Genomic DNA, 22,618 nt, shown 5'->3' with positions numbered 1-22,618 from the left:
TTAAGCAGGAGTAGCAATTACTGCCTCATGCAGGACAACGGGGAGATATTGATCAGTTGTCATGAGTCAAAGCAAACATTGAGATCAGTGTTTGATTGGTAAATAAATCCTTGCCATTCCTATGCGTGTCTCACTTCCCATCTATGCTGAACACCTTATAAAAGTTCCCGTGTCTTAAAGCTCTTCATTCAGTCAACTTTAACCTTCTAAATGTGTTTCCGATGGCTGAGGAGGGTAAGTCTGCTTTTTCTGCAGCTTTACGATGGCATATTCATGGGAGTTGGATGGCTTCATTTGGGATCTTGGGGTGTATCTGCAACAGTACGCCACTGCCTGAGCATCCTTAGCACCGTTCTGGTGCTTCTAGCTATGGTGCATCCATTATTGCACTCCCATTTTGCTGCTGGGGGAGAGGTGAAATCGGACCACTGGGAGCCACAAGCAGGCTGAACACCCAGATAACGCTGTGGTGGGCTCGGCACATTGGGACCGGCAGAGCCATCAATGCTTTCAACATGTTTATAAGGTGCGGGACATCTCTTTGATATGATTTAATGACAAGTCTGTGTTGTCCTTCATGGTGGTTACGCACCTCTCACGGCTGTGCCGCTTATCTAAAGCCCATTGGGAATGCAGTGGATACAACAATGCAGCCAGCAATGTCGCCTTGCTTGGAAATCCTGATACACCGCTTTTGCAACACTTTAAAAGCAGAATCAGGGATAATCCGTGCTATCTTTACAGCTCAGCCTGAGGATTGAGAGGGCGAAACTGCAGCAGTTCCGAGGTGTTCAATTAGTTCAGCTTTTGATTCTCCGGAAATGCAGCCTAGAGATAGGAAACAGAAAATGTCCCAGTAAATGTTCACCTATTTGAAGAAGAGCAGAGCGATGCCATGGGACACTGCCATGGTGTAAAAATGAAGAAATAACGGGTGTTGTTTTCTTTTTCCTCTTTCAGATCTTTCAATTTTTCCGAGGGAGATGCTCCCGCCGGAACAGGGGTTACAGCAATGGCATCTCCTCACACTACGGGGGCACTTCGAGCCTGCAGGGACGTGGCTCCATCTTCTGCAGCGGAGAGGGCTCCATCATCTACAGCCGGGGAGCTGCACCCACATCCTTCCCCTATAGCATCACAGCGGGGTGCACGCCCAGCAGCGATGGGGTTGTTGTAATATCTGGGGGTGATAGTGAGGGGCCATGTGGATGGAGCACAACAGGAGGGACAGTCCCAACCTACAGCCCCCGGGGGGCAGTGGGATATGGCACTGAGGACACGGGATGGGGTACGGTGAGTGGTTCAGCAGGTGGCGGAGGATCGGGATGCTACGGTGGGAAATTGGGTGTTGGGAGAGGTTCTGGCTATGGGTACGATGCATCGCAGAGGCAAAAGGCTGTAAGCACAAGTGCTGGACAGGGGATGTATGGTGGAGCATCAGGCTATGGCACCGGGAGAGAGCTCAGCTCTGGAGGTGCTGGGATGGCACAGGTCACGCAGCAGAAGTGCCCCGTGGTCATTCCCGACATTGAGCCCCAACAGATCAAACAGAGCTGCCAGTGGCCCCCCAGCCAGAAGAAATGAAGGACCCTGCAGATCTCACTCTGTGCTCCAGATGTGCCACGCTGCGACTTCTGCCATGGACCAGGAGCTCTGCATTCCTCCCATCAGGCTGTTCTTCCAGCATCGGGAAGGGCATCTGTGCTTCAGTGAGAGGAAAAAATCCCTTCCACCCTCTCCTTTTTCTCATAGGTTGGGAAAAGATTCCTTCCTTCTTCTCATTTTTCTTTTGGGTTGGGAAATCAAGCCTCACGCTCTATAGGAACATCAGCATCAGGATTATTTGCTTCATTCTTCCCTCCTTCATTTGGCATATGTACAAGACACCCAAAGAGATCACTTCAAGATGGGCTACAGAAGACTGATTTTCCTATTGAAACGATATGTACTTTACAACTAAATTAATTAAATATCACGTTGATTTTAACACAATTAAGATACACTGTTTACAACAGCAGGAAAAGCTGCTTCCTGGCTCTGGCAGACATCAGAGCCCATTGTGCTGCTCCCACATTCCCAGTGGGGCCCTTCAGAACTGCACATAGCCTGGCCCCTACGAGCAGAGCTGCAGAATGCCCAGGTGATTTCCCCATGATTATTATTTACTACGTGACCTTGAGAATGCAGCTCTGTTTACTGGGACCGATTTCATGGCCGGCCCCCATCCGGCAGATTGCAGGAGATGGCGCAAGCTGAGCACGTAGACATGTGCTTGCACCAACAGTGTGAGGCAACTCCAGCGAGCTGGTTTTGTTGCTCGCAGCAACCTGCTTCGTGGCACTGTGCGATAGGATCAGGCCCTAATTTAGGAGGAGGGAGAGGATGGCTCCTCCGTGCTGAGCTGACAGTTCAGAGCAGAGGTGCTCAAGTACCAGTGATGGTGTTGGCCAAATATTTAGAGCTCCAGGATGGCTCTCTACAAACATTAGTAATGGAACAAAAAGCACCCATAGCTCTGCGCCTGCTTAAAGGGAGAGAAAAGGACACACAGCTCCACTGTAAAATATGTTTTGCCATTTCTGTTTTCAACCACCTGGGAGGATTCTGGCTCTTCCAGCTCCACGAACACCCATAAAACTTCCCCCGATGTTCCTTCCAATACTGGAATGGAGTGTATAAACAGGAGGGGGAACGGCTGCTTACGGGAGTGGATAGTGATAGGACAAGGGGGAAGTCTTCAACGGAGACAGGGGAGGTTTAGGTTGGATATTAGGAGGAAGTTTTTCACACAGAGGGTATTGAAGCACTGGAACAGGTTGCTCAAGGAGGTTGTGGATGCCCCATCCCTGCAGGCATTCAGAGCCAGGCTGGATGTGGCTCTGGGCAGCCTGGTCTGCTGGTTTGTGACCCTGCACACAGCAGGGGATTGGAACTGATGGTCACTGTGGTCCTTTTCAACCCAGGCCATCCTGTGATTAAATGATTCTATTTTTCCTACAACACTGCAGCTCCCAACCCCATGCTCAGTGTCACAATGGGCGCCTGCACACAGCCAAGTGTTGTAAGATGGAGAGCTGCGGTGCCGGGAGCGTTACTCAAGATTTTGTCACCTGCCATAATAAGTTCCATTCTAAAATTAGACAGCGTTATCATTTATTGGCATCTACTCGTATTTCTCAAATCCAACACTTCATTATTGGTTCCTCTTATTCTCCCTGCTTCGTCCGCTGGGGTCAGAGGGAGCGGAGCACTCAGAAAGCTCCAACAACTTCCAAAACCTAATAAAGTCCACAGCATCCACAGACATCTATTCAACAAACTGGCCTAAAACCACTCCAAAATCTCACACACCTCAAAAAAAAAAAAAAAAAAAAGGAAAAAACACTTGAAAAGTCCACTTCTAATTCCCTGCCCCACTTGTCTGGTTCACTGAGGCTCCTCTCAAAAAGTACTGCACAAGCTTAGGTGATAAATGAGCTGGAACTTCATGCTAAACGAACCCAGCAGAGGAGGATGCTCTTGTATCTGTGTTGCCAGGGCTGTGTCCTTCTGCTGTTCTTTGCACTCCAGCAAATGGGGCTTCTCCCTCCACATCTGGAGAGATGCAAAGCTGTGCAGCTGGTGCACTCTCTCACACCTGCATATTTCCTTCTGCTCACCATTCATGCACAGAGGAATCATTCACTTCTCATGGCTGCAGCTCTGCGATAGCATCCCCACGCGTGTTGCTGCTTGCAAACGCCGTAGTCACTATGCTTCTGTTTGTAAGTAGGCAAGATGAACCATCAACAGGAGTCTGGCTGCTGGATAAAAGTCCCACCCAATGCCTCTGGATAGAAACTAAAGGAATGGCTTTGGAGATAGCGAGTGGGAGCTAATCCTGAGGTTCCATCAATCTCAGACCACCAAAACCTCATGATTGCAGAGGGAGCTGAGATGCAAAACAAGTAAAAGCACTGAATGCTGCTGTAACAGCACAGCATGGTCAGGAAAAGGAGCTGCTGCAGCTCAGCCCTGGGCCAGGAGCTGAGTAAGTGGTGGTGAAATGCAAAGCTGTGGTTGCACATGGGGATTGCAGGGCCTGGTGAGCAGCCAGGGTTGCAACAGCCGCTGCTTTGCACCCAGAGCACCGGGGAAGAGTGGGGTGAGCTGGGTGGCAGGCCCTGACCTCAGCGCCTTGCTCACGGCTTGCTCACACCTGGGGTTTGCTCAATCAGCGGCTGTTGGTGCGCGTTTCCCATCACGGACAACGGCCACTGCAGGCAAAGATGTCAGGGGAAAAAATCAAGAAGTATAAAAACAGATATTTTAAAAGAGCAATTCTGTTCGGTGCTTGCCAGCGTTGGCCAGGAAAAAAACATAGGCAATGAATATTAGTGGTCACTGCGTCAATACCAGTGAATGTCTGTAAAAATCAGGCACAAATGGAAGGAAGATGAGTAGAAGAACCATGCTGCATGCAGGCATTATTCACAGATTTAAGCCAAGGCTTCCTGAAGCAGTCAGCCTCTTCCCTGGCTTTGCCAAGGCACTTTGCAGCTCTCAGTATGCCCAATGCCCCCGCTTCATTATCCTCCTTTGATTGCTGTAGGAAATGATGCATGCAGACAGAGGGGGACAAGAGTGGTACTGCAGAGCCACACCGCTGGCTGGCAGCTCCAGATGTCTGATGGATGAGAGCACCTGGAGGATGCTCATAGGGGATGTGTGGTGAGGACTTTCTAACAGAGTGCCTCATTTCTGGCACTGGAGGAAGACCCCCACCCTGCACCGTCACCTCTCCTCCTCCTCAGGCTTTGGGTGAGAGGTTTCAGCAAGGCAGAAACCCAAAATCTGCCACCTTTGCCATCCGTTTTGCAATAGAAAACTCATCCTGGCATGACAGTGAGACAGCCAAGCCACCCACACGGTTTTCACTCTTCGTGCATTACAACCCGCGTGGGGCAGGGTGGCAATTAAAGCTGTGTAACACAAGGAAGACAATCTACCGTATGACAAGTCAATCAAAGGAACCGGGTTGAATAAGCTTTTGAAGGTGTGGGTAATTAAGGTGGGGCTGTTTTGTAAATACGTTGGTCATTTTCCCCAGGGGTTTTCAGGACGAGAGCGAGGAACCGTATAAAAGTTCCCAAATGGGAGAGGAGCTCATTCACTCGGATCCGTTCCCTCTGCGCAACCTTTCCAGACAAGGTGAGTGTTTGCTGCGTGGCCAACATTGCATTGCCAGGGAAATGTGCAGAATGAAGCTGTGCTGTGCTCTTATAGGAATGGCTCCTTCTGCAGGTGCTGAGATTATGGAGACTCTGTTTCGCGGGCAGAAGCAATTCTGCTCCATCACAGCTCTCTATCTGCCTCTGCTAAGAAGCAGAATTTGTTGCCAGGACAGAGTTGCTTCAGGTTTCTAGTTATCAAAGGATGGGCTGGAAATAGAAGGAGTAAAGCAGGGGATGTGGGAATGAATGAGAGATGGGGCTTTAATCGCATTAATGAGCCTGATTCCTTCAGTAAGACGCTTTAGAAAATGTAAATGTTTGTGGGTTGTAAGTATTAAGCTCTCCCTGAAGAAGTCCAGGAAACAACAGAGAAGGCAGATCTAATCTCAGAGGGGCAGGAGCAGCCCTGAGAGCCTCCAGCTCTGTGAGCAGAGCCTATGTGCTTCCTGCCTTCTTGCAACCTCAGCCCCAGGGGCTTGCTCTCTCCCAGGGGGTCAAATGTGTGCATAGAGTGCCCTGGTGCATTAGGCAGCCATGAGCTGAGGGTCTGCAGGGCACACAGTGAGTGAAGATGGCACAAGGAGGGAGGGAGGCACAGGAGTTCCTTCATTTTGAGCAGCTGGCTTTGAAAACGTATTCTGCTGTGTCTCCAATACCATCAGTCCTGGCTGTAAATTGACCACCTGTGCCGGGGAACCCCATTTTGAGGCTCCTTTATCCAAGTGCTGCTGCAATATAAATTGACAGCAGGCAGCGCATCCACTCCTCCGTGGCATGGATTATTGCAGCACATCCTGCACGAGTGCCTGTGAGGTGCACCCAGGGAGAGCAGGAATGTGAAGCTTGAATGACATGAAGATCAGGGTGACAGCGGGGGCACTGAGTGGGGTGGTGATGTGGAAGCAAAGCCCCAAAGTGAGGAAGCAGGATGGGTAGAGGAGTCGATCCTGCTGGGTGCGGAAACACACGGAGGAAATCCGAATGCAAAGCAGAGCATGGAAAGGTGCGTGCATCTCAACACAAGGCTCTTCTCCTTCCCAGTGCTCCTGCTCTGACCAAAGATGTGCTCCCGTGCTGACAGAGGCTGCCACAGCTCTGAGAGCTCCTCCTGCCACAGCGGGGGCTCCTCCTGCCATGGCTCTGAGGAGGTCACCTGCCACGAAGTGAGCGCCGTGCAGGACGTGACGCCCGTGGTGGTCCTGCAGCCTCAGGGTCCCGTGGTCACTGTGCCCGCTCAGGGCCCCGTGGCTCCCGTTCCATGCCAGCAGCAACAGCAGCAGATCAAGCAGCCGGTGCAGTGGCCCACGCAGCAGCAGAAGTGAAGGGGTTATGCTCATCCCTCACCTCTGCAGGGCGCATCCCTAAGCAGGGGCAGCTCCTGCCCCTTCTCTCCAGCACATATCGCCTCTCCTGATGCTGTTACGTGGCATTGGCACATCAGAAATGTGATTTGCCCTCTTGCATTTGTATCCGTTATTTTCCTGCTTCTGTATCCAGTAGCAAAGACGTGATATTAAAATGTAAAGCTCACAAAACGTGCTGGTGTCCTCGTTGTGTGTCCACCATTTACCACCTTTAGCATCATCTCCAAGCCCAGCTTTGTGAATGAAAGCTGCCTTCCACATTGCAGACTGCTTCCCTCTTCCCATTGCAGCAATGCATCAAGGCTTCCGTCCCCACCCTTGTGCATTTGCCAGACAAATCCAAATGCCAGGCTGGGCAAAACTGTCTGGGTTGAAGGTTAAAGCCAACCTGTGCAATGCCTGGCCCTGGGGCTCAGAGTCTTGGCACATTTTGAAAGAGCTAAAAAAAAAATGCCTTGGATTTGCAATACGGAATTTTCCTTACGTGGCTCCATCTAGGAAGCCTGGAACTCACTGGTGACCATGAACAAGTGGGCATAAGCAGAGGTTCTATTTAATCTTCCTTCTGATCTATTCTATGTCAATAATATGGGGTTAAATAGATTATTTCCACAAGCTCACTCTATCTCTGAAAATGCCAACAAGGTCTCGTATTGCCTAGATGAAATATCGGCTGTTGCAAAAAGCCCCTTGGGTATAAATCAGGCTGTGCACTCACCACTGACTCCCATTGTGAACTGCAGACTCATGACTGAGCATCACATAGGCTGAGGGGAAAAAAAAGGAAAAAAAAACACCTTGAATTTTCTCAGCAGAATCCAGAAAAGGGCTGAACTTTCCTAGAAGGGGTAGGAAAACAGGAATTTCAAATGGTGAGCTGTATTTCCCATTGTGCCGTGCTCATCCTCAGGTTCTTCTTCAGCATCCAACAGTGCAGAGGCTGCCAAAATTCATGCCTCCGTGGGCTGAGAGCTGTGCACTGTGTAATGTGCCAGGTATTTAATTAACGAAGGCTTAGCACTGAGCCTTTGAAAGAAACTAGAAGCTTATTATTAGCACTTGTTTTATTATTACTGTTAATTAAAGCGATGAGGGCATCGTTCCCATTGAGGATCGCAGGTGAAGGGGTCAGAGACGTGCAGCACAGAACTGGGGGATGTTGCATGGTGCCACAATCTGCACCTGTCTCATGGCCACCCAGGTGCCGAACCCATCCTGGGAGGATGAAACCAAAGCAGACGGAGGCTCTGAGTCGGGCCTGAGCCCGACTGAAGGCATTTGAGGGAAGGGGAGATAAAATCTCCTATCTTCATGCTTTTAAAGCAGTCCAAGTTCTCACGTACGTGCCGTGCCCGCTGTGTTGTGACAGTGGATGGAGGAGGAGGTGGGGAGTGGAGACAGCAAATCTCACCTGAGCTGGGGTTCTATTATCTCAGCTCACAGTGCTGACAAGGGAAGCTGAGAAGGAAAGTGGATTGTGCCAATCCGGCGAGAAACCGTGCTCACTTTCCTCCTGTCATCACAACGCCATCACAACTCAGTGCCAAGAGCATTCCCTGGGAATGGCTCAGCCCAGTCAGCAGCAGAGGAGGGGACAAGAAATGGGCCAGGAAATGAACCTAAAGAAACCACCAGAAATGGAAGAGGCCTGGAGTGCTCCCAGAGCACATCTCTTTCTGTCGCTTTTGTCTCTGCTACCCTTTGAGATAAGCAGGTGTAAACCCATACTGAGAGCCTTCCTACAGTGAACTGTGACTTCTTTCAGAGCCTTCCTACAGTAAACTGGGACTTCTTTCAGTCCTGCTTTGTCCTTGTCTATGTGATAGCACCTTTTGAATGATGTTATTTGGTGTGATTTATCAGGGAGAAAACAAGGAGTATTCCACAGAAGGTCTCTCCCACCTGCACTGTTTACAGTAAACAAGGTGCTTGATTTAGACAGAGCCAGATCTGTATGAAGGGAGTAAACAGAGCTGGAGTCTATAAATAAGTCATTATAAACCATCAGTCCAATCACATATCTTTGCCTACAGCACGGGTATGGGGGGACAGGTGGAGTCAAACTGCAGGGAATAGGCTGGGAGAGGAGATTTTATGGAGACGTCAGTGTGAGGCACTGCTGGAGAATTGGGGCTTTGCCATCCCCTGCCCACAGCCTTTCGTCTGCTGCTTTTCCTTCCCAACATCTGACTCACCTGCTTTATTTTTACCTCTCTTTAATGTGACAACAGATTTACTCCTGTGCATGACCGCGTATTCCTAAAGGCATCCGCCAACTGAGAGGTAAATAAAACTTTGGAGAGAAGTATTTATAGATCTGTGGTGTACATTGTGATACCAGGCACAAATAGGGCAGTCCAAGGGATGGCGGTGATTCAGCGGAGCATCATCCAGAATCAGTTCTGCCTGACGCCTAATCCCGCAATGCCATCCTGGTGCTGACACATTCATGCCTCTTATGAGACAAGAAATTGTAATTGCTGGGTTATATGGGCATGACCTGCATGGAGAAATGGGAAGGAATCCTGGGGTTCACCCGTGATTCAGGGGAAAACCCACTGGGAACGTGCACCTCCAGCAGAGCAGGATGGATTGTGTGGTTTTTCTTAAGCTACAGTCCCATCCCTGTGCATTTCCACAGGAGCTGCAGAAATCTTGTGGCTGAGTGCTGGAAGTGGGACAGCAACACCAGAAAAGCTCTGTCCCAGCTAAAAGTTCATGGGTCACCTTCAATACCATGAAGCTGGAGATCTTCAGCCTTTCTATGGAGGTGGGAACGTGACCCACCTTATTACCACCTACATGCCAGTAAATGTTTCCCCAAATTAAAATAAAGGTGTTTCATTTAAAGTGCTGGGAGATAATAGGAATGAATTAAAGAAGGACAAAGGGAACCTGGAATGAAAAGTAATTGCACCTATGGGAAGATGAGTGGGATCTAAGACCAACGGGTGAACCTCAAACCATTGCGCTCTGGGGTTTGGTATCACTGCCGTTAGCACAGTGCTGCACATTTAGGCAATGCCAACACATATAGCAAGAGAAAAAAAAAAAGAAATCTCACAGTTAGGACATTCCATAAAGACAGCTTGAAATTAGAAATAGTAATTAGAAATAAGGAACTTCTTAGGGCTAATTCCAAATGTCTCATTAAAGTTTCCGGTTCCATTGAGCAATTCAGTGAGAATATTCCTGCACTAAGCGTAATCCCCATGAGCTGCCACTCATAATCAGTTTTCTTTCACATGGACATGCGATCACGTTTGGCTCTTGTCCCATGTGACATCCCAGCACAGCTTGAAGAAATGATGCTTCTGCATTACGAATGCCGCTTCCGCTGGATGCTCGCAGCCCATGACCTGATCTATTAGGATCTCCAGCACTGGCGTCACTTTGCATGAAATACCTTCCAATCTCTTTCATAGGGAGGTGAAGGAATTAAGGCACTATTAATAACCCATGGGACAATTAGAACGCTAAAAGCACAGTGCATCAAAGGGAAAATGTCGGAAGCTGAATACAGCGGATAGAAATGGGCTGGGATGTGTAATTATGCTGCACTTGCCAAGAGATGTCTCATGTCCCAGATAACCCTGTGGAAGAGTATAAAAGCTCTTTCACCCTGGTTTCCCTCATCTGCTCCTCTGCTCCCATACATCTCCATTCCTGTTGCTGAAAGGGTGAGTCTATTTTTCTGTTTCTCCTCTGTTTCTCTATGAAACCATCTGCTTCCATACAAGCTTTGGTAGAATTGGAGCACAGTACCAACTCCTTCACTCTGGACCATGGTCATGGTAGAGACCAAGTTGTTGTAACCCACATAAGCAGTTTTATTAACGAAAATGACAAGGGGAATATAGATTTGCAGGTACAGGCACAAAAAAAAAAAAGAAAAGAAAAGAAAAGAAAAAGATAGAGAAGGGCAGAGAAAGAACTTCATGAAAAATACTTGCGAAGTTTTTGAAGACAAAAGCACTGGAGGGTCAAGAGCTGCCTATGGGCTGTGCACATTCGGTGTAACCTTTTCACTAATATCTGTTAAATATCATGTAAATAATGCAGAAGGGATGGAAATCACCTCCCAGTATCTAAGCAATATTGAAATCTTCTTATTCATGAGGATCAAGAAATTAGGAAAAGAGGGAATTCCAGAGCAAATTAAGGAAAGCAGAGGCTGCTGTACCAGCATGACATCTCTCTCTTTTTCTTCCTACAGTTTTGCCAACACTCCATAAAGATGTGCTCCCGCGGGTCCTCCTGCCACAGCCACGAGACCTCCTGCCACGGCTCCCGCTCCTCCTGCCACGACTCGGAGCCCTCCTGCCATTACACCATCCAGAGGGTCCCTGTGCCCAAGTACACCTACGTGACGCCGTGCTGCCCCCCGGTGCAGACCTTCTGCCCCCCAGTGCAGCGTTACTGCCCCCCGGTGCAGCCCTACTGCCCACCCACCCCTTATTGCCCCCAGTACACCAAGAACATCTGCAAGCTGCCATCATCATTCCCCAAGTATTAGCTGCGCCGGCTGCCTGCTGCTCTCGATGCCCAACGCACGAACCGCCAGATTCCCATTTGGGAACCTCAAATCCCATTTGGAGTGAATCCTTGAATCCTTCTGCTGTGATTAGAATTTCCTTCAAAATGTAAATTTTATCTGTTTCAATGTATTTAGCAAGAAATCCCGTCTTTGTTCTTCTCCTGAAGGCTGGGAACGGCTTCTCCTGCTAGCACCTGACTTAATGATGTGTCATCCTCCAACCATGTAGACGAGCCAATAAAATTTCATTGCCCCAAACAGAAAAAGTTTGATTTGTTGACTCTTCGACAGCTTTACCTAAGAATTATCTTTACTTTTCAGTGTGTTTTCAGCACGGTTTCTTGCTCTTCTCTGCCCACACATCACCAAATGCCCACATGCCCACTTTTCAAAATGAGTGAGAGCCATTCATCCCAACCACATTCCTGCAGCAGCTGCATGGTTTACATGCAGCACACAGAGAGCTCTCCTACACCCTGCCTGGCACTGTCTGTCCCTGTTCCCTAGCTCAGCAGTGCAGCATGCTTCATTTCTTAATCTGACTCAGAATTACGAAGGGTTTGAGGTGTCTAATAAATGCAAATAGGCACCTAGAGGACTTCTCTAACCCTCCTTCTTTCACTGGACTGCAAATTACTATTTTCAGCAAATGCTGCACACAGAATTAAACGCCAAACCTCTCTTTGCTTTCACAAGCTAAGTTAATCCTTATCTCCCAGACGCCAGCCCATCTAGCTGAGATGTCTGTTTCAGAACAGGATGGCTCACTTCCTTCTGCCGGTTCCTCCGCATCGGTGTCACAAAGAGCTCGACAATTAATTTCTTCTTTTGCAGCTGATTTCTGGTAGCCATGCTGGGGTGAAGTGATAGCACCCAATAGGACTGACAGCAGAGTCCTCCCTAAACACACCTCTTCATCAACCTGGCTAAACCATTTCTATATTGCTTACAACTCCTGGGTTGTTCAGAGGGCTGCAGGTGAGCTTCTCCTTATCCAAGGCTAGCTTAATTTTTTTGCTTGAGAAATCAAGAAGTAAAATAAATCTAAGCAAAATATGAAGGCATACTGCCCTGGGGTGAAGTTAGCATGATTTAGCATCTCACAAAAGATGGCTATTCTGCCTGATTTTTTCCTTAATTTATCATGAAAGCAAACCTCAAATGATATCTCTGTCAGAGTAACTGTTGCCTCGTGAGCTCAATTAGCAACTTTTCAGACCCTCCTGTTCTACCTGCAGGAGCACTGATCCAAGGATTGTTCCCTGAGGGTCCTGCAGCTCCCACCTGGATAATAATTGCAGTATAGGAATGAATACTCATTTTATTGCCTTGAAGTCAAGTTGCAGAGCTCTGTAAGAGAAAAGGTGAAACACTGCAGTGAGTCAAAACTACTGAACTGTTCAAGTAAATCAGGAGCCCGATGTGATTTGGGGTCTGAAAATAGGATGCGAGTTGGCTAGTAGTTGGCTTAATGGCTGGGATCTGATATCCTCGCCTTCTAGGGGGATGTAAGTAGAACAGCATGATGGCACAAGAGAATGACAGCAAATCGCTGGTGAACTCATGAGTGGAATGAAAAAAACGGAATTGGGAACATCCTTCTAACGTCATCTCCAGTGTTTAGGCATCAGGTGCGCTTGGGCCAGTCAGCAGGACTTCCCTCTAAGGATGGTCCATGTGAGTTGCAGCTGTTAATTAATGTCCCTCGTGTCACGACAGATGTATCAGCAAAAATGTGAGTGTGCCACACCGACCAAGGGGCAGCGGGCAGGGTAGGAGTCAACGCTTTGAACTGCTTGTTGATGCAACGCTGGTTGCCCAATGACAAATCACTCTTTAACTCCTGGGTTAGGTTCGTTCATAATGTATAAATATTTAACTGCCTACAAAATCCTCTTATGAAGCAGGTTAGGAAATCCACTGCCTATTAACTTGTTAAGGGAAAAATAATAATTGGTTTTCCTGACCGTGTCAAATCGGAAATGCTAAAAAAAAAAAAAAACAGACACAAGATAAGTATGAACATGGTTGATTGTCAGCATTGCCAAAGGATGCATAATCTCTTGGACAAGCCCATTGGGAACATATAAAAGTTCATATCCACTGCTGTTCCTTCATTCAGCTTCACTTCTCAACGCTCTTCCCTCGTCCTGCAAAGGGTAAGTTGGGTTATATTGAATTATCTAACACTTGGAATCAGAAATCACACTGGATTTTGGCTGACTGGTTCTGTGTTCAGACCTTGCCTTTCTTGTTTGTAGTCTGTGACTGGGTACCTCTGGGATCTAGCATGGAATTAATTCCCAAACTCCTTGGAAATGGAGGGAGAAACACAACAACTAAATCACTGCTGAGTACCAGTTGTAAATTTCAATCTTCACATCAGCAGTATCTTGCTAGGAAAATTTCCACCAGAGTGGGACCACTGTCGAGTATCCCCAGAAGGACACAGGATCCATTTCGGAGTTAGGATCTCCTACATGTTACAAAGAAGAGGAGAATGAACTTCCCCTGAATAACCCAGAAAAAAACACAAGGAAGAATGCAGCAATTTAGAGGGGAGCTGCTGTACCAGCATGACATCTCTCTCTTTTTCTTCCTACAGCTTTGCCAACACTCCATAAAGATGTGCTCCCGCGGGTCCTCCTGCCACAGCCACGAGACCTCCTGCCACGGCTCCCGCTCCTCCTGCCACGACTCGGAGCCCTCCTGCCATTACACCATCCAGAGGGTCCCCGTGCCCAAGTACACCTACGTGACGCCGTGCTGCCCCCCGGTGCAGACCTTCTGCCCCCCAGTGCAGCGCTATTGCCCCCCAGTGCAGCCCTGCTGTCCCCCGCTGAAGACCTACTGCCCACCCATCCCGTACTGCCCCCAGTACACCAAGAACATCTGCAAGCTGCCACCATCATGCCCCAAATACTAGCTGTACGATCCAGCCATGCTCCACCACCACTGGCTGCCTCCTGCTTGGACACCATGGCCATGGGCTGACGCATCGCTATGGACATCCCAGGGTCTCTGCTCTCTGCCTCATCCCTGCTGTGTATAATGTGCTCTCCCAGTCATCTTACAAGGATTCGCTCTTTCCAATGACTCGGGAAATGTTCTCTCCATGTGTTCAGTGCATAATTATAATTGGGAATCTTTTCATGCCTTGCATTTCTGTTTCAGACTCATCCAGCTGTGGGAAACAATAAAGCTTACATTTAATTTGACTCGTATTCTCCTTTCATTTCCTTATTCACTTTTCAGGCTCTTGGATTACTCCCTTGCCATCACTGTCAGTGTCCAACAACAATTTCTGGGTACATCTGGGGAGAAAAGAGTCACATTAGTAGAGAAAATAAGTCCTCATCTACCAAAGCTCCATGTAGATCTCGAGGGCAGAGCACCACAAAGCTTCCCTTCCTACCACCAACCCACCAGCTATTCTGCAGAGGTTCTTCATCCGACTGTCTTGGAAACAACAAAAATAAAAGACTATTGACTGCAAATTGAATGTTAGTTTCTGGGGACATGCAGAGTTCATTCTATGAAAGGGTAATAAATAATTCACAGTTGCTATTCTTCTTAGTCAATACATGCAAATAATGTACTCCAAGATCAGCTGTTCAACTTGCCCATATCAGTGCTTTCAAATATCTCAGTATCTCTGTAAAGCTGAGAAAACAGAAGTCATGAATTTCTCTTCCCCACACCAGCGCTGTTTGTTGCCAACACATCCTTTGGAATGGAGAAATGGCCAAGCTCCAAGAAGGTCAGTTTTGTCTAAGATTCAGGTACATCAGCATAGCACCAATCCCAGCACTGTGATTTCTCTCTTACTGAGAAATCATCACCCAAATCCTGCTGAATGTATCCAGGCGTGTGTCAACATCCACATCACTCAAAAATCAGCATTTCCTCACTCTAGGTTGGGCTTTCCTGCTGTACTCCTCTGGAACAGCTGCACATAATGGATGTGAAACCTTCAGAACGATATTTTCAATCGCAGGCCTTGATAATGGAAGATTCAGAAACATTTGTAAGCAGTGGAACCTGAAGAAGCCCCACTGGGAAATCTGTGGAAGAGGTGGAAAGAGTTGAGGGGATGTTGATATGATGCTGCTGGAGGACAGCAAGAACAAGGATAGGAGCAGGATGGGTGCAGACAGTGGGAAAGCACCAATTTCATCACCTGGGCAGGCTGTGTTTTCTTCAGTGATGGAATTGCTATGATAGATTGGTAGCTGACACTGCAGGTCTTGGAGGTCTTTTCTAGCCTAAATGCTTCCATGATTCCATGACTTGCTTTTGATGTCATTTCCTCTTGACGTTAAACAACAGGTAAATTAAAATCCTGAGCTGTCACTTGAACACAGCAGTTAGCCTGCTACAGGAGTCAGCATTTCTGAGCCGTAATGACATTTCTGCCCCTGATGCAATCCCAGGTGCCCAATGGCACGCTAATTAACATCTATCAGATTACTGTCAGTCTGCAGGAAACAGGAAAAATACCACTTCCCAGATCTTCATGGGGAATTCGTTAGGAGTAAAATATGGGAGAGAATATCACGCGTCAAAGAGGAAGGGCTAAGACTAGGGCAGCACCGACACGTGCCATATTGAGAGCGTGAATAATCCCACTGCCATTGCACAGTGGTGCCTCATGCCCAAGATCACCTTTCGGAGCTGCATAAAAGCCTGCTCAGCCCAGACCTATTCACTTGCCATCCCTTCCTGACTCTTCTCCTGTTGCTGCAGAGGTAAGGATGCTTCTCCTCTTCATTCTGACTCTGTGTTGCTATACGAAGGCTCTGGGGTGGGAAATGGGCTTTGGGAGAGGATGGTGGGGCTCTCTGTGTTGAACTGAAGGTCTGGGCTTTGTGCAGGAATGCACAAAGCAAGTTGAGAAGGAGAGGGTGAGGCAGACCCTCCTTATGAGGAGCGGCTGAGGGAGCTGGGATTGTTCAGTCTAGAGAAGAGGAGGCTCAGGGGAGACCTCATTGCACTCTACAACCTCCTGAAGGGAGGTTGTGGTGAAGAGGGATTTGGCCTCTTCTCCCAGGCAACAAGCAGCACACGGGGCAATGGCCGCAAGTTGTAACAGAGGAGGTTTAGGTTGGACATAAGGAAGAACTTTTTCTCTCAGAGGGTGGTCAGGACTGCAATGGCTGCACAGGGGGTGGTGGAGGCGCCGTCCCTGGCAGTGTTCAAGAGGTGTCTGGATGAGGAGCTGTGTGATGTGGTTTGGTGCTGGTGGTGGCAATGGTGATGAGGAGACGGTTGGACCGGATGATCTTATAGGTCGTTTCCAACCTTGTGATTCTATGATTCTATGACCCAAGTGGGTGTATGGGATAGAGTTGGAAGAAACAAAGAATTCAATAAGGAGATCAATAATAATAATAATTTTAATAAGAAAGAAAGGAGTGGGTGAGGGTGGGTGAGAAGCATGCCTGGGTGTCTTCTCATAGCCGTAATCTCCTGATCCCAGCAGCTTTGCCAACACTCCATAAAGATGTGCTCCCGCGGGTCCTCCTGCCATAGCCACGAGACCTCCTGCCACGGCTCCCGCTCCTCCTGCCACGACTCGGAGCCCTCCTGCCATTACACCATCCAGAGGGTCCCCGTGCCCAAGTACACCTACGTGACACCGTGCTGCCCCCCGGTGCAGACCTTCTGCCCCCCAGTGCAGCGTTACTGCCCCCCGGTGCAGCCCTGCTGCCCTCCAGTGAAGCGCTATTGCCCCCCACTGCAGCCCTGCTGCCCTCCAGTGAAGCGCTATTGCCCCCCGGTGCAGCCCTGCTGCCCCCCGGTGAAGACCTACTGCCCACCCATCCCTTACTGCCCTCAGTACACCAAGAACATCTGCAAGCTGCCTCCACTGTGCCCCAAGTTCTAACAGCAGGATCCAGCCATGCACCTGGCTCTGCGACCCACGGACACCTTCCTGCTCAACACTCTGACCTCATCCCCAGCATTCATTGCTTATCGGCCACATGGCTTCTCCATAAGGAAATGCTTTCAAAGCAGGTGGAGGGCCATGCAATATCGGGGTGCACAACCTCTGGTTCATTACCTGTTTGAGCTCTTTCCACCAGTGCAACGCACGGTGTTTGCTGCCAGTAGTTTCCTTCTTGCTTTGCTGCTCCCATCTTCAGCCAAGAAATAAAAGCTGGATTTCAACCATTCTGGAGTTCTTTAGTCACTATTCTGTCCTATTGAATTTGTGGGTTTTGAGCTGTGTTTTAATCACTGGTGGACTCAGCCATAGCGTGAGGAGCACCAATGAGGGGTGGAAGTTGGGGAAATGCTCACAGCACTGCACAGAGGGGCTGCAAGAACTGCACTGGGTCAATTCTGGGTAAAAAATGAGTGTCTGCATTAAGCAGATGCAGTGAGGGTGTAAGAGTTACAGCCAGGGGCTTTCCCTGGTTGCTCTCCACATGGGATCTTTAAAAGGTGCTGCTATATTTGGAAACAAAACAAAGCAAATCCTGCAGGGACATTAACAGCACCTTGGAACACGCTCAATTAAATGTTTTCTACAGTGTAAAATGAGCAAAGGTTTCCCAAGCATGATTCATCCATCCTGGGGCAAGCAAAGCTGGGTGAGCTGCACGCTAAAATCCCCAGTAAATAACCAGTTGGTGCAGAAGTAATCGGAAATAGTTCTCTATAAGTTAGAGAAATTTGTCATTATGGAGGAACAGCCTATTTAAAAGGAAAAGCTGCCAATTGAAGACAGAGGGCAATTAATTACAGAGCTGAATCCTTCTTGTTACCATTACTAAGAGGTGGCTCACTTTCAACTGGTGGGAAACGCATCAAAAACTCCTTCCCTTCTGCATTCCTCACTTCTCCCAAATCAGGTGTTGGGTCATCAATAATTGGGATGGCTCCAATAAGGTGTTGGGTCAATAACTGGGATGGCTCCAATTGAATGTTGGGTCAATAACTGGGATGGCTCCAATTGGGTGTTGGCTTTTATTGCTCACGAGTGGTTTTGTCTGCAGGTACATGCATTCACTTTCCTTTCATGCCCCAGGCTTTCAACTTTCTATTTCATGATTAATCACAGCCCTTTTTGCTTCCTCCTCTAGTCCCACAAAGGACTCACAGCTCTAACTGGGTTACGTTTTCCTCTATGCTTAATCCTGAAGTTTTGTTAACTTCAGGATGAGAAGTTGCAGACATAACAGGAAACAAGAATGAAAGTTTTGTCAGCTTCATCACCTGCAAAGATCAAGCACTGGGTGGATGTTTTGCATCAGTATAACAAATAAAAATAATAATAAAAATCCAAGACCATAAGAATTTGCAAAGGGAAGGAGTTCTCCATGCCTAATGCTTTAGATAGCTTAGAGAAACAGTTCTGCTCCACTGCATCCAACAGCTTAATAGCAGATTTCCACAACCAGGATGAACTATTAGCAAAGCCCTGAAGGTTTAATGAGGGGGAATTTACATTAGTTGTTACATGGCAATGATTGCTTCACCGCATTCATAATTCACAAACAAAATAAACATCACTGCCTTACTCCAAGCGTCTTATGTAGGTCTCTGTGTTTGTTCACTAAGCCTAAAAGGTAATGGGGATTTTTTTATTATTATTTTTCTTCCAGTTTGTAGTGAGGGATTGGGGAATTGTTTTCTGGTCCTCAGGCTCTCTGACCATTCCTCACAGATGGCTTCAGACACAGCTGCTGTGCTCAGCCAGCTCCAACAGCAGCACTGCTTTCCCAACCTACCAGCACAGAGGATGAAGCAGTGGATCACATCCATACAAAGCCCCACAGAAATCTGCCTCTCTTTCATCAACATCTGTCCTATCACACTGCTCACTCTCTCCCCATCTGCAATGTTGCAGGGCACCCTCCTGCTTCCCTGCAGCTCACCAGTCCTCTCCTGGCCATCCCCTGGGTTGCCCTCCCTTTCTTACCAGCTGGTGCCCATCTATATTGCTGAATTGGGCTCTAATGACATGCAGTGACCTGGTGCATCTGGGTTGTTAGCATGAAACTAAACAAATTCTGTGGGAGGCAAAGCTCACATTTTAGCAGATGGGAAGCTAAACTTGGGAAAAGCTTGCTTGGAGAAAGGGAACTTGGTGGTCCCTTTTATGATGGAAGGCCATGAGCCAAGCCTAGCAGCAGCACCCCAACAGAAATGGATTAGGAATGCGTGCTCGATGCCATCAGAAGTAAAATGTCAGTCATGACTTCTCCTGTCCTCAGCATCTGTGATTCTGAGTTTTGCTGTGTTCCAGGAAGCCTAGGAACGCAGAAGGCCTGGATCTTCTCCCATTTACCTCAGCAGGAATCTTCAGTGAAGATGCAGGAGAAGGTGGCCTGGGGTCCTTGGGTGCTGCCACGCACACAGACCCTCATGGCATGAGCAGAGTTTGCCCCGGGGTGACCTCAGCACAAAGCATTTATCATCCAGTCACGGCCCCGGCCCCGTGCCTTCCCCCTGACCGGAGACAAATTGTTAGGCAGACATCAGTTTGGAAACGTCACAATGCTCCACGCATTATGTGAGGCCTTCAGGCCATCATGCAAAATAAATATTAACACCATTAATGAATAATTGCAATATGATCATTAGCACTGGCGCTAATGGCTGCCAATGGGTGACGGAGAACCGAGCATGGAGATGTTCTAAGAATACCTTCCGTAGGTGGATCTTCCATTACTCGAGGGCATATGGGAACTTGAAAACTGAATAGGAATTTTGCAGATCAAGTCATGTTAAGCATATGGTAAGTATGTAAGATTTCCAGACAACTTTTGAGTCTTGTTTTCATGTAAAAAAAGGAGTTGGAAAAATAAGGACTCTGATTTGACCCGAAATCAATTCCACATGATTCCATGATGAATTTGCGTGGTTCTTTCATCTAAAATTTCTGGTATTGGTGACAACAAGGGCATGCATTTTCCCTTATCTTGATTGAGGGATGAGATCTCAAGAGCTTTCTGCTCCACATTTGCTCTTCCGATGAACAGAGGCCCCAAAGCACATCATCAGGATTTACTATTTCTGCCTTCATTAACAAAACGTGGGGCCATGGAACTACATTTGGTGGAACTCCATGTAAAGAAATAAAAATCATATGAAGGAGTGACTGACACCCAAAAGGCCCCTGCACATCTCTGGAATCCAGCTCTCCTCAATCCAAATTATGATTTGTGTGTTAATTTGCCACTCTCTGTCCATCCAGCATCTCAGTGCCACAGCACTGCCAGATGCAAAATGAGCAGAAGCGTGCTTGTTAAGTAGTTCAAGGGCACCACACATTAACTTGACATTAAAAAATTGTAAAAAATTCACAGAATAAATTGATAATAACACAAAATTGAGGGGTTGGTCAAAAATAATGAGGTGAAGACCAAACAGATGTGGGCACATTCAACAAATAAGTATAGGCTTAGTGGGTAAATCACAAATTGCTGTGGGGTATCTCATTTCCGTCAGGGCCATTTTCAGCTGAATAAAAGGTCTCCCCACCCCTTTGCTCCTCATTCAACTCAACCCCTCAGTTAGCAAGGTAAGTGTTACCTAGGGTTGGCTGCTAACAACGGTTCTCATTTGGCTTTGGTCAAGCAATGAATGGAAATGCTCTTTGATCTGCAACTCTGAGGCAGCAACTTTCCCATCCTGTTGGTCTACTGCTTGCTGCAAAAGACTGTTGGTTTGCAGAGCTGAAGCCTTGGGAGTGGAAAAGAAGTCTTTTTGGGATGGGAATTCTGCAAGTGATGTGCATCAGACAGTACAGGGAAGCTCAAAAGATGCAGAAATATTGGTGGGGTAGTGCCAGGTGGCTCAATGTAAGCCTCAGTTTTGTGCAGCTCAATACAAATAAATAGGAAGTGATGTGTGATATGGCTGTCACCCGTGGGGCTACACAGCAGCATCAGCACGTCAAAATAAAACACATCTCTGAACTTGAAAAGATGGATTGTATCTTAATGTGCATTGTGTTTCAGATCCAGCTTGGACTACACTACCAAAACAAACACCATGAGCGTGTGCTGCTCCAGTGGATGCTGCTCTGTTGTGAAGAGCAAGACGGTGTGCTGCAGCCCCTGCCAGAAGACAGTCTGCTGTGATCCGTGTCAGAAGACAGTCTGCTGTGACCCATGTCAGAAGACTGTCTGCTGTGATCCGTGTCAGAAGACTGTCTGCGTTGAGAAGACAGTCTGCTGTGACCCATGTCAGAAGCCTTGCTGTGACCCGTGCCAGACTTGCTGTGACCCATGCCAAAAGCCGTGCTGTGACCCGTGCCAGCAGTCTGTCTGCTGTGACCCGTGTCAGAAGCCTTGCTGTGACCCATGCCAGACTTGCTGTGACCCATGCCAGAAGCCTTGCTCTGATCCATGCCAGACTTGCTGTGACCCATGCCAAAAGCCGTGCTGTGACCCGTGCCAGACTTGCTGTGATCCATGCCAGAAGCCTTGCTCTGATCCGTGCCAGACCTGCTGTGACCCATGCCAAAAGCCATGCTGTGATCCGTGCCAGACTTGCTGTGACCCATGCCAGAAGCCTTGCTGTGACCCGTGCCAGAAGACTGTCTGCTGTGACCCGTGCCAGACTTGCTGTGACCCATGCCAGAAGACTTGCTCTGATCCATGCCAGACCTGCTGTGACCCGTGCCAGAAGACTGTCTGCTGTGACCCATGCCAGAAGCCTTGCTGTGACCCGTGCCAGACTTGCTGTGACCCATGCCAGAAGACTGTCTGCTGCGACCCGTGCCAGAAGCCGTGTTGTGACCCATGCCAGACCTGCTGTGACCCGTGCCAGAAGACTGTCTGCTGTGACCCGTGCCAGAAGCCATGCTGTGACCCGTGTCAGACTTGCTGTGACCCATGCCAGAAGCCATGCTGTGACCCGTGCCAGACTTGCTGTGACCCATGCCAGCAGTCCGTTTGCTGTGACCCGTGCCAGAAGCCCTGCTGCAGCTGCTGTAGCCAGCGGTGCCTGCAGACCTGCTGCCACCCGTGCTGCTGCTCTGGCCGTCTGTCCTGCTGCTCCTACGTGGTGAAGAAGAAGCCTGTTGTGGTGTGCTGCAGCCCCGTGCAGTACTGCTCCCCGCTGAGGAAGTGCTGCGTGCCCATCAAGCAGTGCTGCACCACCGTCAAGAAGTGCTGCTGAACCTGCTCTGCGTAGGAGAAACAGCTCTGCCCACAGCCATCTCTGGTGTGCAAGAAGAACAGGCACAAGGGGATGGAGACCTGACCTTCATTTCTGTTTCACACGATGATGGAGTACATGCCTGGTGATTTTCTTCTGGTTTCCAAAATTAAGCTGTCATCTTCCTCCTTTCACGCTGTCTTTTAATTATCAAAGATCTGCAGTGCACTTGGATATGCCACCCATTGTACAAGGCGTGGAGATCTTACGCATTCATTCTCTTCTTGGTGTATGGGACATGGGAAACATTTGCTGTTAGTGTGGTCATTCTGTATTTTCTCTCTTGAGATATAGACAATAAAACTTGGCATTAAGCAAAACACAAAATA

General features: G+C 48.3%; 5 protein-coding genes across 5 annotated transcripts; all 5 read left to right on the top strand.

Annotated features, from left to right (window-relative positions):
- Window positions 1-6,274: 6,274 nt before the first annotated feature.
- On the top strand, window positions 6,275-6,535 carry LOC306956286 (uncharacterized protein; the record flags this gene model as incomplete). The annotated part of the gene is made up of 1 exon (XM_079547649.1): window positions 6,275-6,535. One exon carries the CDS (start codon window positions 6,275-6,277, stop codon window positions 6,533-6,535), a length of 261 nt encoding a protein of 86 aa, XP_079403775.1.
- A 4,279-nt stretch (window positions 6,536-10,814) lies between these two features.
- LOC306956298 (uncharacterized protein) lies at window positions 10,815-11,093 on the top strand (the record flags this gene model as incomplete). Its single annotated transcript, XM_079547662.1, has 1 exon — window positions 10,815-11,093. One exon carries the CDS (start codon window positions 10,815-10,817, stop codon window positions 11,091-11,093), a length of 279 nt encoding a protein of 92 aa, XP_079403788.1.
- Window positions 11,094-13,740: 2,647 nt separating this feature from the next.
- LOC306956169 (uncharacterized protein) lies at window positions 13,741-14,040 on the top strand (the record flags this gene model as incomplete). Its single annotated transcript, XM_079547584.1, has 1 exon — window positions 13,741-14,040. The coding sequence occupies one exon, from the start codon at window positions 13,741-13,743 to the stop codon at window positions 14,038-14,040; it is 300 nt and encodes a 99-aa protein (XP_079403710.1).
- Window positions 14,041-16,617: 2,577 nt separating this feature from the next.
- LOC306956162 (uncharacterized protein) lies at window positions 16,618-17,001 on the top strand (the record flags this gene model as incomplete). The annotated part of the gene is made up of 1 exon (XM_079547576.1): window positions 16,618-17,001. One exon carries the CDS (start codon window positions 16,618-16,620, stop codon window positions 16,999-17,001), a length of 384 nt encoding a protein of 127 aa, XP_079403702.1.
- Window positions 17,002-21,119: 4,118 nt separating this feature from the next.
- LOC306956136 (uncharacterized protein) lies at window positions 21,120-22,250 on the top strand (the record flags this gene model as incomplete). The annotated part of the gene is made up of 1 exon (XM_079547550.1): window positions 21,120-22,250. One exon carries the CDS (start codon window positions 21,120-21,122, stop codon window positions 22,248-22,250), a length of 1,131 nt encoding a protein of 376 aa, XP_079403676.1.
- Between the last annotated feature and the right edge of the window lie 368 nt (window positions 22,251-22,618).

The sequence above is a fragment of the Tetrao urogallus genome (genome assembly GCF_951394365.1).
Source record: "Tetrao urogallus genome assembly, chromosome: 28".
Taxonomy (NCBI): domain Eukaryota; kingdom Metazoa; phylum Chordata; class Aves; order Galliformes; family Phasianidae; genus Tetrao; species Tetrao urogallus.
This window is presented reverse-complemented; position numbering and strand designations above follow the sequence as displayed.